The sequence below is a fragment of the Anabrus simplex genome, chromosome 3 (genome assembly GCF_040414725.1).
Source record: "Anabrus simplex isolate iqAnaSimp1 chromosome 3, ASM4041472v1, whole genome shotgun sequence".
NCBI lineage: Eukaryota > Metazoa > Arthropoda > Insecta > Orthoptera > Tettigoniidae > Anabrus > Anabrus simplex.
This window is the reverse complement of record NC_090267.1, coordinates 364,232,194-364,246,687: the sequence shown is the minus strand read 5'-3', so window position 1 is coordinate 364,246,687 and position 14,494 is coordinate 364,232,194. Positions and strand designations below refer to the sequence as shown.

Sequence of the window (14,494 nt, the reverse complement as noted above, 5' to 3'; positions counted from 1 at the left end):
GAGAATATTTTGGATTTTTTTTCGTATGCAATAAAATGTATATTATGATGTATTCAAGTTGCAATAAAAGGCAATATTGATCATTCATTCATTCTTCGTGTTCTAAAAGGCTATGCCGGTAAATACACACTTCATTTTCTTTCGTCTTCTTGTAACTTTCAATCAATCAATCAATCAATCAATCAATCAATCAATCAATCAATCAATCAATCACCCACCGAATATCTCCGTTTAGGGCTATCGCTGAAGTGAAAAATTCCCCACTAATTGTTTACCGTGTCTTTTCTTTTTAATTTGGTTTTTAAAGGTGGTTAATGTTTGGACGTGCATTAATTTATTGCACGAACACAATGTTACAAATTAATTCAATAACATTCGTATGTTTGTTGATATGAAAATTAGAAATAGCCTACCGGTACTTAAAAGGAGTAAGGTACCAAAGACAAATGTGATGAAAAAAGGGACTTAAACCCAGGTTGCCGGGATGGGAAACCGACGCGCATCCACTAGTGTTAAGGATACTCTTAACACTTACGCGTAACTTTTAGTCTATTTAAGCCAAAGTGAAATCTTTCAATCGATATTTCTCGATGATGGGGGAGGGGGTGGGCGGAATTGTAACACTTCTCTCTATGCTGTATGATCCCACCAAATATGAACCGAATTCCAAATGGCATGTCATTTTGCGTTTGTTTGATATTGAGTCATTTCGGACACTTTACCAAAGTTCACAACTATTTTACTATTGTTCACGGATCAAATCAAATTTCTCACAAATGGCATGAATGTTAATAGATATCGCGTAGATGAAAGGAACGACACCTCGCAGTTCTTTCTATCAGGTCGCGGCCCCAAAATATTCTGATTTTACGGCACTTTCCGAACTTTGATTTCACCACATAATGTCCACCCATATTACGCTATCTGACACGAACGCTATTTGAGTACATTATATGGACATTCCTCTTACCAAATCAGTTTGTATATTTTTGCTAGTTTTGGGATTATTGACGGAAGTCTGGTATACACATTTTTGGAACACAGGGAGTTTTACAGAGAAAACTAGTACTGGAACAAAACTATAGACGTATTCTATGTGTAAAAAAAACTGTTTTTAAATACAAACTAAGTAGGGATTGTTATTCTGACATCTCTCGTGTTAGGTGTTGACAGAAATAATTATGCCGCTCCGCCACCCAATACACTATCAAGATCAGTGTCCAATTAACGGGATTGCTTGTTTACAAGACGTACCTAAATTAATTTAAAATGATCATAACAATTAGAAAACCCGTAACGCAACGTGAGTGGGCCCTAAAGATAGAGATACTCTACTATTCCATTCTTCTGATTTATTTCCTTCTAATTAACGAATGAGGAGATAGGCAGACCAACCACAGCCAAATAGTGTACTGCCCGCCCACAAGACAGGAATATTTCATGTTTTGCGATGATTATCTTGAAAAAAGAAAGAATTATAATTTTGGTGTATGAAGGGAAAGCCTTAGTGGAGTCGAGAGGTACGTTAATACAGTGTGTTCCATAACTTTGGTCTCCGGAACGGGAGAAATGTGACTCCTCTTCTATTTTCAAAAGAATCAAATCTCTTTCATCATCTCATCTCGTCATGTTATGTTACATTATATGCTACCTAGAATGAGTGGATTAAGAGTAAACAACAAAATTCATAATAATAATAATAATAATAATAATAATAATAATAATAATAATATTTTTACGTCCCACTAACTACTTTTTGACGGTTTCTGGAGACGCCGAGGTGCCGGAATTTTATCCCTCAGAGTTTCTTTACGTGCCAGCAAATCTATTGACACAAGGCTGACGTATTGGAGCACCTTCAAATACCATCAGACTGAGCCAGGATCGAACCTGCCAAGTTGGGGTCAAGTACCTCAACCGTCTGAGCCACTTAAAGTCCGACTCCTTGGCTGAGTGGTAAACGTTGAGGCCTTCGGTTCAGAGGGTCCCGGGTTCTATTCCCGGCCGGGTCGGAGATTTTAATCGTGTCTAGTTAATTCCTCTGGCCTGGGGACAAGGTGTTTTTGTTTTTGCCAATACTCTCCTCTTCATATTCACACAACACACCTCACTACTAACCACCACAGAAACACGCAATAGTGATTACGTCCCTCCACAGGAAGGGTATCCGTCCGTAAAACACGGTCAAATCCTCATGAGTGCCAAAATTCACACCCGAGACCCCACTGGTGTGGGATAAGCGGTAGAAGTAGTAGTTTATATTTTATTTGAAAACTTTCTATCAAATGAAAAGTTCTTTAAGTTCTCAATGGAAGGTTAATTAGTAGCAACCGAAATTGGGTAGCTCAGAGGGTAGAGAACTGATATTTTGAGCTCCAGTTGGCGGGTTCGATCCCCACTCAATCCACTAGTATTTGAATGTGATCAAATACGCCAGTCACCTGACAGTAGTTTACAGGCACATAAAACCACACTCCCTCGGGACGAATTTCTGGCACCTCGGCGTTTCCAAAAATTGTAAAAGCAGTTAGTTAGTTATTGGGGCGTAAAACCAATGATGATATTCTTCTTCCTCCTCCTCCGATTATTATTATTATTATTATTATTATTAAGGAGCGTATCTAATGCGCGGTGTGAAGACTTTGGAGTTGAAGTGAATATTGGAACACATTGGCTATTCAATTTTTTCACGATTGTTTTGAATGTTCAGCAGTTTTGCATTTCTATTGCTTACCGTTTGATAAATCTACAGTGTGTTTGAAATGATGGATCGATGTAAGCTGACACCCCATTGATATGATATTAGGGGACGTAGTAGCTGGGTTCATCGAGCCTCCGTGGCTCAGGCAGCAACGCGCCAGCCTTTCACCTCTGGGTTACGTGGTTCAAATCCCGGTCACTCCATGTGAAATTTGTGCTGGACAAAGCGGAGGCGTGGCAAGTTTTCCTCCGGGAACTCCGGTTTTCCCTGTCATTTTACATTCCAGCAACACTTTCCAATATCATTTCATTTCTTCTATTAGTCATTAATCATTGCCCCAGAGGAGTGCGACAGGCTTCGAAAGCCGGCACAATTCTTATCCTTCATTCATTCCTTCCCTGACCTGGTCGAATGACTTGAAACAGCCTGTGGATTTTCGTTTCTCATTTCAGTAGCTGGGTTACATAGTCAAATTTTCAAAATTGAAAAGTAATATTCACGTGGTTCTGATATCATGTAAAATCGATAATGATATAAAACTATAAGCTAGCTTGCTTGCTTGCTTCATTCTTATCGTAATATTACTAAAGGATGGACACCGGGCTGGCTTCTTCCAGTGTTAGTATTTGAGTTTTTACATTATTACGCATATGCCTTCTGACAAGTGAGTAAATACATTTAATTTTTAATTATGGTCGCTGCCTCAGTAGATCAGTAATAATAATAATAATAATAATAATAATAATAATAATAATAATCGCGTGGCCTCAGTTAACGTGAAGCAGGTCTACTTGAAGTTGTGCCATACAGGCGGCTTGCCTATCAATTTCGACATAGCGATTGTGCTATCTTGCAACAGAAATAGAATTTTACTAGAAGGGATTCTACGGCTGAGTTAATTTAATTTTGTCTCCGAGCGAGCTGAGCATGCGGTTAGGGGCGCGCAGCTGTGGGCTTGCATTCGGGAGGTAGTGGATTCGAACCCCTCTGGCGGCAGCCCTGAAGATGATTTTTCTTTTTTTCCCCATTTTCACACCAGACAAATGCTGGGACTCTACCTTAATTAAGGCCACGGCCGCTTCCTTCCCACTCCTAGCACTTTCCCTTCCCATCATCGCCATAAGACCTATCTGTGTCTGCGACGTAAAACAAATTGTTAAAAAAGGAATAATAGACTGCCTCAGCCAGGATCGAACTCACGAACCTGGAATCATGCATCAGACACCGTACCACTGATCTATCAAAGCAGCTAGTAGATTAGTGGTAGAGTGTTGGAACTTAGAGTCGTTCGTGGGTCAAAAATCTTTGCACTTCATGCCATTGCTGTTAGTATCTTAAAAATATGTGGTGGCGCACTTACTGCCACCCGAAAACCGTCAAAATTAAATCAGCGACATTATCCATCCGGAAGAATTCCACTTTCGTTGCTAGACAGCTACACAATCAGAATATCGAAATTGGTAGACAGGCTACAATCATCACTCATCTGCACAGGGCAGTCACCCAAGAGGCAGTTGTTTAGCGAATCTTACCTTAAATAATTTCAAAGTAGCTGGACATTTATCGAACATCTCCCTTGGTAAATTATTCCAGTCCCTAACTCCTCTTTCTAGGTGGCGCCCTTCAGAAGGTCACCAAACAGAAACTCAGTAGCTGAGGCCATACGAATATTTCATTTATGGTAAACTTGTTATAGTTCCGGTTTTAACATTTACATCCCGGTTTCTCTCGAATTGTCCAGGGCAATTAAATTTTGTTAGAATATAGAATCATATCTAGTACTTTTATTGATCTATTTTCTTGGTTCTACCTTCATTATAAATGAGGACATGGAGTTTCCAAGTCATCTTGTTTCTTTTTAAAATATTTATTATTGAGCTATGTGTGATATCTCTACTATTGTAGATCCATATAAAACCAATAATGCTTTTAATGAGAGTTACAAATTTCAGAGCTCTACCTCAAGTCTTTACTGAGAGAAAGGGAAATATTTGCACACAAAAATTCTGAGAAACCACACTTGAAAGTGTAATGCCACTAACAAGACGTGGATACTACCATGTTTTTTGCTACACAAACACCAGATAGAAAGTGATATCCAGTGTAGCCAACTTATGCAGCAGGATTTCTACTATAAATCAACATAAATTATCGCCTTCTAGGGCAAATATTTTCCGAAAAATCTTGTCTTTACTGAAAAACTGCACAGGAAATCTGGAGAAAAGGCTTGTACAGAAACATATTTTTTTAAATTTATGATTACTTTCGGTCATCTAAAATCAATGAAATATACATCAAATTAAAGAGGAAACTCGAAGTAATAATTTGCTATAAAAACTAAAAATCGACATATTGTACCAATGCCACCTTTTGTACTCCCCTGAAATACTTTATGAATATTTATACTCTTCTTGCAATTGCGGAGTCTTCGCTGAATACTGATGCATCACGCATAATGTATGGTATAAATATTAAAAAATTCAATATAAAAACGTAGAAATAAAGTTGATACTGTAGTGACGTTGAGCTTCCAGTATGTCAACCACCACTAGGAAGGAACTTGGTGCCTTTTTGAAAAAGTTTAGGAGATAATAACGAAATACATGTCTATAAAATTCCCAATCCATTCCACTTCCCCTAAAATATAATATCTACTTTACAAAAACTCCACTGAACTTCGCTACGGGTGGTGGCACACAGCCAATAAGTTAGTAACTGAGGACATCCTGGTAGGCTCCGCCTCTTCCTTCCCGAGATCCTTGAGAGAATAAAACAAGTGTACGGTACCATACGCAAACGAGACAAGTTAAATCTGTGAGAAACAATCCATTTATACCCGACCAAAGCTTTCTAAACGTATTACCTGAATTTAAATTAGATTTCCCTATTAATAATGTATAATAACTCATTATTTGTTGGAATCGTAAGACCTTTCGTGTATCGGAAGTAGTAATTAACTGAATTTAAGATCTAAACTGATCTCTGTTTTGAATTCTCACGCTGAAATGATAATCTGTGAATCACTTCAATGTCTGTTATGACCAAGTACATTTTATGCAATAAATACAAATTGAAACAGAATAAAAAGTTAGGCCTACAGTGGAACCATACGTTCTTTCAACGTGGCTATCGAATGATCAAACGTAAGGATGGATCATGTTGACATTCTGGCGACGTTTTCTGGTAGAAAAGTTAATGGCAAATAATAGGAATAAATATAAGATTCAAGCATCTTTAGGAATTCAATATCCATTTACAATATTTTTCAGGTTTTCAGCTCCTCAGTTCTGTATACTATAACCATTTTTAGAGAAATACAGTTGTCTAAAACTGCCTGTCATGGGTAGTTGAACAATTTCTTCTATCAACACATTTTGAGAATTTTCTTCTTACAATATTTTAGTCAATACTTCTTTCAGTATATTTGGACAATATTTCTTACAACATTTTGACAATCCTTCGTGCACTATATTTTAACAGATCTTCTTGTGATTTATTAGGATAATCCTTCATGCAGTATATTTGGTCAAAACTGTTTACAGCTTATTAGGATGATCCTTCATATTTGAGCAATTGCTCTTGCAACATACTATTTTTGCTTGCCCATACCAACATCCGCTTTTCCTTCAAGATATTCAGTTGTACATTTTAACTCTAAGTTGTTCGAAATAATTTTTAAAAAAATAAAACTAACTTACAACATACTGTTTCGATCATGGATCTGTTTTGAGCCAGGGATCTCAGAAATCTTAATGAGAAGTTGTATAAGTGTCATTGGTATTACATTTTCCAGAGACTTATAACACAATAGAATCGATGAGTCAGTTAGACTGAGTTCAAGGACCTGATTGACTGTGCAATCGCAGCGCTTCGTACGTGAGAACGCTCAAAACAATACTTTGTGATCGTCCGATCAAGCAGACATGTCTGTCAGTGAGGAACTTCGTCTAATGGATAAGCCATAAACATTTATGGTATATTAACCACAGCACTTGCATATCAAACTGTAGCCAGTAACCCAGGTTTTTCTACGACCAAATGTCTGACCTGGGTACCACTGTTTGAGCTCAGATCTTGAGAAACTGAAAGTGCTGGAAGATAACGACGAATTGGCTAGATCATACTTAGTCACACACCATGAACGCATTTTGGATAGTGAATGAAGCGTATCTCCCTCCGCTGGTACCAAGCCCATATAATGACCTCGACGATTTCAACTACGCTATCCGTTATTTTCGAACAATTTTTTTACAGCATTTGTATTTATAACTTTTTGGGAATGATCAAACATAGACAAATATTGAAAAGAATATTTGAATTTAAGAGAAACAATTTTAATAATTACCCGTAATTTTAAAGAAGAAATGTAACACTTTAACGTTCCATGTAGCTTGACTTCCTGAGGCCCAGGAACATTTTTGCGGGGATCAAATTCTATATAAGTGAAATTACTGGACTACATATGGCACTATTCTCCACGAAAAAAGTAGGAAGGCATGTTTGTCTCGTGTTTGGTTCGTAACACACAATCACTCAATGTTATGTTAAAACTATAGGTTTATTTACCGCCAGGTACTGACTTTTTCTGAGCTAGAATTGTGCGCACGAATACAAGCACTTCTTAACTAACACATTTAGTCATTATTTCAATCATTTAATAATTATAAAAGCCTTTCGATTAAGGGAAAATAAACGTATTAGAGCGTTTGCCATTGAACGATGTAAACTCGGGTGGCTGCATCTTGTTTGTTCTTCTCAATCAGTGTTTTAACGAGAGACAGCGAAGTAGCGAACTTGCCACACCAAGATAAATAAATTTCATAGCTGAAACATGAACCTAACGAATGTGTATGTCTTTGGCCGAGGATTCGGTATTTTGAGCTCGTTGTCCTTTCAACAGGACGCCAGTTCCAGGACGATATAGTAGCCCATACATAATTTAGAACGAAAGTAATCTATTACAATATAAATACCCATACTGTTGATTCCGTTCGGTTGAAACGGATTATAAAAAGCGATACAGTCCTTAAAAATGTTCATAATTCCTTGAGTAATCCTTTTTTTTTGTTTCTTTTCACAAGTTGCTTTATGTCGCACCGACACAAATAGGTCTTATGGCGATGATGGGATAGGAAAGTGCTAGGAGTGGGAAGGAAGCGGCCGTGGCCTTAATTAAGGTACATCGCCAGCATTCGCCTGGTGTGAAAATGTGAACCCACGGAAAACCATCTTCAGGGCTTCCGACAGTGGGGTTCGAAACCACTATCTCCCGAATACTGGATATTGGCCGCACTTAAGCGACTGCAGCTATCGAGCTCTGTGAGTAATAGTTTATAGCAACAACTACTACGCTGAAGAAGTTTGTATGGAGATAAACTCATTTACTGACATCTGAATGTGTGTTTGTAAATGAAAACATTGAGCGAGAAGACATTATTTCTTGTAAACGACATCAGAATAGAAGTTTTCAGAACTTTTCCAATAAATCTCATGGAATGGAAAATAGGCTACTTAATATAGTTCAAATGATTAAAGATTCTGAGAGAAAGGGTGTGAGCTACTGCTTCGATATGACATGAAAATGTTTCGTTGCATGGCCACTAAAGTTCAGACAGGATCATATTTGTAGTTGGTATGTACATTACATGCCTTTCCTGGCGGGACCTAGTGTTTACAGTGCACTATGTCTTCTGGTATGGGCTAGAGCAATCTTGTTACTTTCATTGATCTGTCTGAGCTTTTTCCTTGGCTTTGACAAACTGAAAGTGACTGAGGTATGAGTGATGCTAGTAATACTATTCCTTCTGCAGCCAGTCCCTGCTATGAATGGTGTGAAAATATTGCTCATAGGGTCAGTTGGTGTATGCATTTCAGTGGGCTTGGCAGACTGATATGTAATAGCAACTTCTGGCTCGGTGAGGAAAGCAACGGGAAACTACCTCACTCCTCATTTCCCTAGTACGCCTCTTCAGTGATGCCTAGGCCATCTATGACAGCTGATGGCAGAGCTGTTGAGGATCCAGCCAGCCTTCGGGCTGAGGACTAAACATACATACATACATGTACATTACTTTCAAACTCTTACTTTCTCCACACAAATTATTTTAACGGTCAAATATTTTAATTGTATAGTACCTTAGGAGGTCTTCAAACTAATAGAATTTGCTGTCAGTTTCTTTTCTTATCTCAGTATATGGTTTCATTTTTTGTTCCAGGATGATGGACGAGTACAAGCCTGACTTGCAGCAAGGCTCGCCATCTCAGCACGCGGCGTTGGGCTTCTCGCCGTCTAATTCCCCCACCTTGCACCACCTCCACCATCTGTACAGCCCCAGTCCGGCACACCGGCACCCCTATGAATCGCACCACCAGCAGCATCAGTTCGAGGCGGATAGCGGAGGAGGACCGGGACAACAAGTGACACAAATGTTACCGAGCGTACTGCCGGGAGCTGGGGCGGCAGACTGCCACTGGCTGGGGGCAGGCGCGGGTGCTGGGGGCGGTGTGGTACACCAACAGAGCTTCCAACACCACCATGTGTCGAGCCACCATTCCCATCATACACACCAACAACAGCAAAAGGCGCTCAAAGAGCAGAGGATACGACGGCCCATGAACGCCTTCATGGTGTGGGCCAAAGTGGAGCGGAAGAAACTGGCTGACGAGAACCCGGACCTCCACAACGCCGACCTCAGTAAAATGCTTGGTAAGTACTCAATTTGTAAAACTCACTGATCTGATATAATGTTCTTGAACCACAGGAAAAGGAAATTTACGATGAACATCAGCCAACTCATTCAGTCCCAGTATCCGGTATTATGTACACAACGTTTGTACACATTTCTTAACTTCAATTTACAACTTTTGAAACCGCTTGTATATTGACTTGAGATTAAACAACTGCTCATTTCGATTTTATAAGTAAGATATTATAATTCAGCAGGCACCTCCCTCCTATATATCTTTCGTCATTGAAATGCAGTAAGGAACGTTTACAAATATCGTAAAATTCAAATTCCAGTGATGAAAAATCCAAGGATATGAAAGAGGAAGAAGTGCAGTTTGCAGTTCCCCCTCCTTTATCACGTTAATATAGCACAGGTGGCAAATGATTCACAGTTTAACTATTTGAGAACCAGTCGATTTTGCAAATTCCAGTACGTAAACTGCCAAATATTTATTTATTGAGAAATTCATGTATTTTATCCTAAAGGCTAAAGGTTATTTTTACCAATAAATGTCTAATCCCATGGCCAAAAAGCCATTCCGGCCGTTCATGAAAGGATGTTTGAAACTCCTAGTTGGTCATAACTCAACTATGCATACAGCATGGTCTGGGTTGTAACAATAGAATAATATTACGGAATCCGATTAAAACCGATTAAGTTGTTTCCAGGTCACGTAGCTGTGAGCTTGCATTTCAGAGATGGTGGGTTCGAACCCCAATGTTGCCAGACCTGAAGATGGTTTTCCATGGTTTCACATTCTCACAACAGGCAAATGTTGGGGCTGTATCTTAATTAACGCCACTGTCGCTCCCTTCTCAGTCTTAGGCAATACCGGTCCCATCGTCACCATACGACCTGTCTTTGTCGATGCGACGTAAAATATATCGAAACCGATTGAATCTAATTTGGCATTTTGAGAGGTAAGGAGAGAAAATCATCAGACTAAAATTACTAAATGGCATAAAGAGAAAGTATAAAAGTAAAATACGATGAGTACCTACCTGATAGTTTGGCCTGGGTTCCTATCTCGACCCTGCAGCAAAATGAAATTGTTCAGAAAGTCTAGATTAGGCTTGGGGACAATGATTCCTTTTATAGATTTCTCATATTTACTCAGTGCTAAAAGGCAATGACTTGGAGTTGTCGCAGTTGAACACCCTTCAAATGCCACACATGTCAGCTAGGATCGAACCCACTATATTGTAAACAGAAGGTCGATTAATCGACCGTGTCCCTGAGATATGAGAATATCACTATGACCTCGCAGCCGATTATTATTCTTTCTTTATTTCCGTTAATGATATACGGCCCAATAAATGGACTATTTGTCTCAGCAGTTCCGACTAATCCGCAAAAAAGTGACAATTTTATAGGGACAATATGTTCGTACGTGGTACTCTTGATCGCAATTATACGTCAAGCGATTAGTGGATGCTAATTACACTTTTAATGAAATGTTTATCTTTTACTTATAACTAGTGTGAATTACAAGGTCAATTGCTGTTATAAATATGAAATAAGCAAGTGCGCTATGGTGCAAAGACCAAAAAACCAATAACACAAGTAATTTATCGCTAAAACCTTGAGGAATTCGTCCGCAAAATTAATGCAGTTCAAAATAATTACTGTATCAAACGACCTAAATCTTCTATGAAGGAAACAAAAGCTGCTTTTCTGATCAGTGATCCTATGAAACTTTTATGACGGCAAGTACTACTGCGTGACCTCCACAGCAGGTGAGGTTTGAAATGTTAAGACATGGTCACACAAGATGGTTCATACTGATCGTGATCGTGCTTTGTTCTTTAGGTATTTTACAGTTGAAAATATTTTCTCACACATGTGCTTCGTCCCAAAGAACATAGCCAAATATTTGAGAGGAACACTAAAGTATTTGGATTTTTTTGTGTGTGTATCTTTTGCTTTGTAAAAGTCTGTGAATTTCTCCTCTTCGAACAAATATGTCAGCTAACTCTGATTACACCATTCACATGTATAAATAACTTACTAAGAACAAACACGACTGTCCTCTTCAAACTGTCACGATTAAATTGAATGTGTCACGACCGAATTGAATGTGTGAGCAAAGCAATCATTGCACGCATGATGCATCAGCATAGCATTGTGTTACTCACCCTGACCAGCAATGCGTCGCTGCAGGTATCAGCACAACCCCCGAATCAAGCCAACATTGAACGCCACATAACATTAGAAGTACCGGTTACATAACTAAGTTAACAACTTTGAAGTTGCTAAATGCTAAAACATTAGAATCGATGGATACTAACACTATTATCCAGGCTTGTACAACAGGGATTGAATTGAAACAATCACTGATGCGTTCGTGCTCCAGAGCAACTTTTTATACTCGCACGACAAGAACTCTGTATGTTATTTGGAGAGAACCATGGTGCTTGCGAACACTAGATCGATAGATGCAGAGTGGGTCTTGGCCCATAAGTGGACACGGCTGGTCCGTGGTCAAACAGCTCTGCACTCTGACCGGTCAAGCGACCAGCGGAGGAGTGGCCACGGCTCTACGCCTCTGTATTCGGGAGACGGGACAGGGTTAGGCCTCACGGCTGGCCCCAACCGTCGACTGTCCTGAGAATGGTTTTCCGTGGTTTTCCACTCTCCTGCACTAAGGTGAATGCCTGGACAGTTCATATTATAGGCTACGGCCGGCAGCCCCCTCACCTTCTCCGATCATCTCCTTCACCGTAACAAATCTCTCGGCCTAAGAGACGGCGTCACCGTCTGCGAGGCCCGCCTCCCCCTTCAGGGCAGGAATGAAAAAGTAGTAGTAGTAGTAGTAGTAGTAGTAGTAGTAGTAACAGTAGTCGTGGGTACTGGGTTGAGAACGTTTGCTCTAGATAGTACTAAAATGAAATTTTTCTATTTCAAATTCAGTTTTCTCACAACACACTATTTTCCTCTTTCTGATTCCGATGTCAATAACTCATAATTTAAACATATTTGGACATTTAACACATCATTTTATTCAGCTTTCTATCTATTTCCATTCATACAAATGACCCAATTTTGACTTGCGAGAAGATTAAGTCCAATTTCCTGTGACGCACCTCAAATGAACACAGAATATAAATGTCAACAACCTATCTAGCTCCTGATTGAATGGTCAACATACTGGTCTTCGATTCAGAAGGCCCCGGGTTCGATTCCCGTGTTTTAATTATTCTGGTTCACGGACTGGACATTTGTATTCGTCTCAGTACACTTCCCTTCATCTGTACACAACATATCACACTACCGACCACCACAGACGCACGCAATAGATATTACATCCCTCCATGTAGGGTTGCGTCAGGAAGCGCATCCGGCCTTCAAACGGGGCCAAATCAAGCACAAATATCGACCCCAAGAAAACTGGGAAAAAATACAAGAAGAATGCTAGCAGCCTCAAAAATCCTACTCACATTATGTGCTGGTGATTATTCTTTTAAGAGGAAGTAAAACTGGGCAACCATTTCCTCTTAATACTAATCAGAAATGAAAGTGGAAGAAGTCCGATCCTTCGAAAAATGAAGAAATGGGTAAAAGACCGGGAAAGGTCACAAAGGGCGTAAACTATAAATACTCCTTAAGCCTCACCACTGGGCATGGAAGAGGCAAAGGAGGTAGTACAGGGAAGCGAGGAAATGAGTACGAGTGGAAGTAATGCTAGATTCCGCTAGAAACCCAATGATGGCAAGCCCACGCTCCCAATTTCATAGCTCATAGAGGTCTACTTTTAATCGCTTTTTACGCCAGAGAGGGTATCCATAGATGCATTCTGCTGCCTGACCCACTTACGACTTAACCATCGGAACAGTTTCCAGAGTTAGCCAATGACTGATTTATTTTAATTCAGTGATTCAATGAGATGCTATAAGGTGGCGGTTTCAATGAAGGCATGTTGATGTCCGTATGTCACCATGGTAAAGTGAGAGGCGTCCCTCGTCAGTCAGATGAGGGCCGTATTTAGCATTTGGTGTCAGGGCACAGAAAATATTCCATAGCTCTATGACACACTGACTCATCTTCTACCCTTAGTTTAGTATTCCTTGCGCATCACTCCATCCACCTGGCCACTTCTTTCCTCGTCTACATCCTAATGTCTTCACGCCTCAGTTCTCTTGTCATTTCCAATCATGACTCTTAAATATTTCATACTGTTATTGCCCAAGCCTTCAGGCTATGTATTTAGATGGATCTACACAATGGTTAGGATAACTTGTTAACAAAACCGAGATGTACACGGGTAATATCATTGACTTAAAGTTCTGCCCTGCGTCGTTGTCGTTTAAATTGTGTTCAGTAGCTCCGTATACTTATTGTCTATTAAATCTTCAGCCCGTAGGATTGTTAGGTCCACAAACAGGCTAACCGGTTACAGAGAAACCGCAGAAACCGACGTCTGCGCTTGAATGAGACGTGTATCTCACTAGAAGGAATGAAATAGTTCCCATTTGCTTGCTTCACTGGGCAGCAGGTACTTTCATAACAGCCAGACGCACTAGGTGTGCTCGGAATGTCAGCCATAAATGAGACAAACTATTTTACTCTGTCCATGCCAAGATGCAGATAAATGGTGGGGGGGGGGTGTATTCTGTCCGAAGGCAGGTCCGAACCTCCGCAGGTGTGTTCCTGAGCCGGAGTTTACGTGCGGTAGGGTGGCCAATTCCTTTCCGCTCCTCCATTCCCTTACCCCACACCAAAAGCGCGTGGCAACCCATCCAACTCCTGACCACGCCCAATGTTGCTTAACTTCGGAGATCTCACGGGATCCGGTGTTTCAACACGGCTACGGCCGTTGGCAGATGCAGATAGGCTATAAAAATACAGTGTCCAGAAAGAAATAGCAACATGTGATTTATAGTTATTGTATATGAAGTTAATATAACAACGACAACGGGACTATAGACTCCGTATCAACAACACACTCAGTGGCCAGAGAGAGCGGGTTAGCCTCTATATGGCCCTCTCTACCGTTTACACAGGAGGTACAAAAACAGTTCTTGATGATGATGATGATGATGATGATGATGATAATGATACTCTGACA

The 14,494-nt window shown here is 40.0% G+C and overlaps 1 protein-coding gene across 1 annotated transcript in view; it reads left to right on the top strand.

The window, feature by feature from the left end:
• The window catches only part of Sox15 (Sox box protein 15), a 744,791-nt gene that overhangs the window by 153,794 nt on the left and 576,503 nt on the right, over positions 1-14,494 (top strand). The window contains exon 2 of the mRNA XM_068226721.1: positions 8,917-9,407. Coding sequence (XP_068082822.1) covers positions 8,917-9,407 — 491 coding nt within the window. The remainder of the gene's footprint in view (positions 1-8,916; positions 9,408-14,494) is intronic.